This window comes from Platichthys flesus, chromosome 1 (genome assembly GCF_949316205.1).
Source record: "Platichthys flesus chromosome 1, fPlaFle2.1, whole genome shotgun sequence".
NCBI classification, from domain to species: Eukaryota; Metazoa; Chordata; class Actinopteri; order Pleuronectiformes; family Pleuronectidae; genus Platichthys; species Platichthys flesus.
The window spans coordinates 2,491,803-2,497,802 of NC_084945.1; the positions used below are offsets into that span (position 1 = coordinate 2,491,803).

General features: G+C 46.5%; 1 protein-coding gene across 1 annotated transcript; it reads right to left on the bottom strand.

Annotated features, from left to right (window-relative positions):
* Window positions 1–2,702: 2,702 nt before the first annotated feature.
* socs4 (suppressor of cytokine signaling 4) lies at window positions 2,703–4,844 on the bottom strand. The gene has a single exon (XM_062392226.1). It carries the CDS (start codon window positions 4,842–4,844, stop codon window positions 3,654–3,656), a length of 1,191 nt encoding a protein of 396 aa, XP_062248210.1. The 3' UTR covers window positions 2,703–3,653.
* Between the last annotated feature and the right edge of the window lie 1,156 nt (window positions 4,845–6,000).

The window sequence follows — 6,000 nt, forward strand, 5'->3', positions numbered from 1 at the left end:
TGTGTGTGTGTGTGTGTGTGTGTGTGTGTGTGTGTGTGTGTGTGTGTGTGTGTGTGTGTGTGTGTGTGTGTGTGTCCTTGTCCCTCCTCAAAGACTTGAACCCTGATGTCCTGTCTGTGCACGTCTCGTGCTGTGTAGCAGGTTTAAACTTGTGTATCATAAACTCGAGAGCGATTCAAACAAAGTGTCCTAACTCAGTGTTTATTGTTAAAGTGTAAAGTGAGAACAGGTCAGAGGAGCAAACACACCGGATCTCTCTCTCTCTCTCATGTTGGTGCCCTAGGCGAGATTTCAGATTGCCGCCCCCCCCCCAACATACAAAAGCAAATTGTCATGCATCCCCAAGAACTTTTGGACTGTATACAGATGCAGACCCAGGCAGACAAAATGTTACCAAATGTTTTATTACATAATAAAATTTAAAAGGAGTCGGAAATAAGCTGTGCTGACAGGAGATCATGTCATGTCGACAAGAATAAACATTAATGATGTCCACCATCGGGGTGATTCTTACCTCTATATTGTTCTTTCTTCTCCTCCACTACTTTGCGATGCTTTCTGAATTATGCACCTGATAATTGAATCATTTCTTGACTCATCTTTGACTCTAACCACAGTCTATCACCCCAGCGTGAATGTCAGGGACACATCTGAGGCGGAAACGCAAATCCTTGTGCGGGTTCAGGGATAAAAGATAATGGTCTTCACAGGTGACTGACCAACGCAAGCCTGTAACCGCTGCAGGCAGGCAGATCTGGGGCAGCTGCTTGAACTCTGTGTGATGTTGACTAAAGCTAAGGAAGTTATGCTTTAATATAGAAAAGTTAGGTTTGAGAACATGTTCTCATACAGTGTATCGTATGTCACAGATTTACGGTCTCCACAACAGGCAGAGGCTCTTCATTTATAAGAAAATAAGATACGATTCTTTTATTGATCCCAAACACATGCACAATCACACGACATGCAGATTAGGGAAATTTGTCTTCTGCTTTTGTCCCATCTGGTGAACATCACAAGACACAGTTCTCTTTGGAACAGATCCAGGTGTTGTCGTGGCAGGTATGTTGTATTATCATCGTGAGGAGTCGAACCAGCAACCTTCCAGTCCGATGTCCGTAACTGTCTGCCCATAGTCCAATTATTCTGCCACTAGTCCACCGCCTCTTATCAAGGCAGGTGTGAGACTGACCAGTGATGTGACACACACACATTTCAACCAACTTCAAGATTAACACCAAGCAGCAAAGATTATTGTAAGTTATTGTGTGAAGGCCATATATCTCTGGCCCAAACTGCTCCTGCCCCCACTCTCCTGAGTTTGTTTAGATTTCAGTTATATTGCCATCTACACAGACACACACATATACAGACAAACATAGATTTAAAATCCCAACAAACTCTTCTGAGGATGTTTGAAAGACATCCAGTTATTATGGGGGGGCTGTTTGTGTGCTGCTCCTCCTCTCATTCATCCCTGGTGCTCTGCTCACAGGGACAACCTGATCAATTCCACGTTGTTTCTCAGTGTGATAACCATCTAATATACCTGACACATCTGTCTCCAGAGATCATCAGCAGACAGGCCACCATCTACATCGGAAGTAAACTCTCTTTTCTTTGATTGTATTTGAATCACGCTGCAATCACCAGCTCCCTTCATAAAGACGTGTTTGGACTCCCCTCCGTCAAGGTACCAGCGGTCACGTGGCCCATGGGAAGTCCAGAGTGGTGAAGGCCATCTCTGGTGTTCACACTGTCAGGTTCAAGAAGGAGCTGGAGAGGAACATCACCATCAAGTTTGGAAAATGAAAGACTGGCAGCTCAACATTTACACTTTATTCTAGAAAAACAAATAAATACATAATCTTTCTCTGATTTAGTTCCAATTTATTCTAGAAATGTCAATGTCTGTATAAGAAGTAAGAATTTAAAGTATATAGGAAACTTAAAGGAGAAAAGATCTGTTATTCAGCCGATACTAGCTAATCGTGTTGCATGTGAGCTTTTCACTGAGACGTTAGAAAATGTCTGACGTGAAAACAAAACAAATCTTCCCACTGAGCTTTTAGTTGTGAAGATGATCTGAGAGACTGAAAATATGTTTATTTAAGGTTTAACTTTGACTGAATATTTGTGTCTTTAAACGAATGTAACATCCGGACTCCGCAGACTAAACCAGAACCAATTCTGCAGATGTGATTGAAAGAGAAATCGTGAACTTTGCCAAAGAGGAAAAGACAAGAAATTTACTCGAGCACGTTAAAGTAAAATATTGACATCTGTTTGACAAATATACTTCTTGCTTCGAAAAACCCCGGCTTGATGAATATTTTATACGCTCTCTTGTAGCCGCCTCGGGGGAAAATTATATATATTTAAATGTTTCACACTCCAGGTTCAACAGACGCTGAATGACACATGAATCAATTTAAATAAGAAATCTGAATTCCTCTCCGGCGATGAGGCTCTCTCATGTCCTTATCTCTCGTGTGCTCCTGCAGAGGCGCTGGCATTTAGAGGTGTCCTTTGCAGAGAGAGCGGGAGGAACTGTTTGCAGCTCGATTCTTCAGAAGCTGAATTTTCCACACTATTAGCCTGTCTGAAGTTCTGCTGCACCATTAAACCCAGAGACGACAAAACCCTGTGAAACATGCAGAGGCAGTGTAAATGACATTTATTGTTTTTTTGCATCAGCGGGGATGAATACAATATATGTTTGGAGACGAGAGGCCATCACAGTGATTCAGGTGGTTTTAGGATATAGTGCTTAAAGTGAACTGTTCTCTAATCCACAGTTTTCAAATGATAATTCTTTATTATCACAACTGATGTTTGAATGGCAGCTTACAGAGGAATTATCAGCCGTGACTGAAGCTGTGAAGTGAAAAAGACAAAGTGACCAAACCGCTCATCGGTGCACTTATGCTGCCATCAAGTGGCCGCAGAGCAGAAGGCAGCGTGTGAGGTGGGTTCCACATGACAGACGGATAAGTTAAGGATTAGTGGGTGATGATATTGAATGGATGAGTGTATACGATAAGACTACAACACATGAATGTATGATATATTGCATATTACTGGATGAAGCTGGAGTCTCTGTTCCTCTAACCCTCGGTTGTGGTTCAGGACGGTGCTGCAGCAAAGCATCACTTGAATTCGGCCTCAGCCAGAGGCCTTGAAAGGTGCAGTTCCTCTAGTGGCCATTAGCCATGAGTACACGTCAAAGGGAAAGTGCTCCAACTCCATCAGAGTCAATATTCGACTGAAAGTGACGATTAAAGTTTAATGTCTCAGCGTTTCTACTCCACTTAGGACATTAAGGCAGATTTACAACTGGCGTCTCATGACCTTGGCTCCAGTTAGTGTCAATATGGCAGTGAGAGGAAAACCTAAATAGGAGGTTCAAAGCTTCCCTTAGTACCGAGGGATGCTGGAGGGGACATCTCTGGCATGTGACAGACAGAAGACAATGAGTTGTTCTATGTCCTGATGCAGTAGAAACGTCTTTAAAGCACCAGCTCTGCACCATTTAGACCTAAAAGCAACGGCAAAGCTTGTTGGAACTTAATGGCGATAGCTTTTTGGTCAAAAGGACCTTCCGTCTTGTTCAGTCTTTCCCTCCCATGGTACGACGATGCGTGTTCTCTCCGTCACAAGGCGCAGGCCCCCTCACATTTAATGTGGTACTGCCTGAGGTAGTCCCTGAGCTGTGGGGGCAGCGGCAGGCTGTTCACGCCCTGGTATGTGGTGCTGCTGCATATCGCAGCCCTGCACAGGTGCTGCAGGGAGAAAGGAAAAGTCCTCAGCAGCGGCCGGGAAAGCAGCGGCTCAAAGAAGAGGCAGGTGGCCGGGTCGCTGTAGTGTCTCAGCAGTCCGGTCACGCTGGGATCCCGGTACATGCACGGGTCGTGCACGTCAAAACTGAAGCGCTTGCCGTTCTGCTCGATGCGAGCGTGCAGGGAGCGGCTGTAGCGACGGAAGCTGACAGAGAAGAGGAACTCGTCCTGGGCAGAGTCTCGGAGCAGGAAGGTTCCCTCCGGCTGGCCCTCCAGGAGCTCCTCGGCCTCGAAGCGGTTCAACACACCCCAGTAAGAGGGGCTGTTGTTGATCTGGAGAAGATCCGGGACCAGGATGTCGTCAGTGCCGCTGCAGCTGCCCTCTGCTCCCCCATTAGGACAAGAAGGGTCCCAGTCCTCCAGACTGGTGCTTCCAGGCCCTGGGGAGCAGCAGATTTCCTCCCAGGAGAGCGGCGTCTGTGGGGGTGAGGTAGAGGATGATGAGACGTGGGGTCTCAGGGGAGCCTCCATGTCCTTGAGGGAATCGGGTTGGGTGGCGTGATTCTTTATTAGGTGCCAGCATCGGGCCAGTTCAGACTTTGGTGAGAAGGGACACTTGTCCTGCATGAGCTCCGAGACGTGGATCTTGCGTTTGGACCTGAAGAGCACAGAGAAGGGTCGAGAGGAGCCTGGTGGATGGTGGTGGTGGTGATGGTGGTGATGGTGCGAGCGCAGAGGGAAACACTGGCCCACAGCGTCCTGGAACTTCTGCCGTAGAGAGCGCCGGCTCAAGGCCTTCCGACACACCACCTCCATGTCTGCAGACGTCAATGCGTCGCCAAGAGCGCTGCAGCTACACTTCCTCTCTCTCCGGCGCCTTGGACAGGAAGTGGACCGCACGCCCAGCTCCTCGGCCCCCTCCGCCTCGAGCCCCCCGGGACTCAACCCACCGCTCCGGGAGCTCCGGGAGCGTTTCTTTGGCCGCCAGATATAACTGTCTGCGCTCCAGCTGCGGAGGCCTGACTTGGGACGAGTGTCTGAGGCTCGTGGCTTCTTCTCCGACATGGCTTCCTCTTCGTGCTCTGTGGAAACAGAAAGCAGATTCATAACAGGGTTAGAGCAGCTTGACTCGTTTGACCAACACACTTCTGAAACAATTATACGAGAAGTTTGTGATGTAGTTTGTTATTGTAAAAGCTGCTTTAGATGGACAACATTATCCCAATAATCAATTCTTTCCTTTTTTCATTACAAAGTAAATATCCTATAATCTCCTTTGTTTTTCCTCAAAGATCCATTTTGGAGAGATTATCTTTCAAGCTGTTAGTCGTTCATTTTGCCATAAGCATTCTTTTGAGACTGCTCAGACTCGTCAGATCAATAATGTTTCAAATGTTTTCCCTTCATGAGCTGCACCGAATCGTTAATGTGGATTTGAATGACTTTCTGAGTTTGTGAATTCATTAATTTTTATCTCAAAATAGAACTTTCTGCACGTGCAAGACTTAACACTTTATAAACTAAGAATAATAAACAGATTTTGTGGATCAGATTTAAGATTGCAATCTGCAGAAAACCAATCAGTTTCCATAAAAAACACAGAAAGTGGAACAAGACAGGATTCATTACTTCACAGATGTTAAAGGGTGAAAGTTTTGTTCAACTGATTTTCAAGCTGCATCTTCAACCCTTAGATTTTAGCCTGTTAAAAAAGATATTTGCAGTTTGCAAGAGACAATAATTGACGTTACAGAATAACAGTCTGATCCAAAGTGAACAGACAGGGAGCAGCAGGAGGTTTAATATCACTGCTAATCACTCTCTGCTGTTATTACCTCTGCAGATTAACACGAGAGATAATCTTACCTTCCCAACAGTGTCAGAGTGACAGCACCTCGTCCATGTCACGACCAGTCGTCCTCTGCACATGAGCGGACGTGTGTGCCCGGCTGCAGCCTCCCCAGCTCCAGCAGACAGCCGGCTGCTCTGCTTCCTATATAATTATGATGCCAAATCCCCGAGGGGGCAGCAGCTTCCTCTCCGCGTGCAGGGCCGGGTCTGAATGAACGAGGGGCAGTGGAGAGAGGTCGAGCCGGGAGAGGGGTCGGTGGGTGGGGTGTAAAGGGGAGGGGGGTCTCAGGTTAATGGCGGCAAGACTTCCTCTCTCTCTCTCTCCCATCTCCTCTGCACATTCATTGATGAATTCTATCTCCTGGCAAAA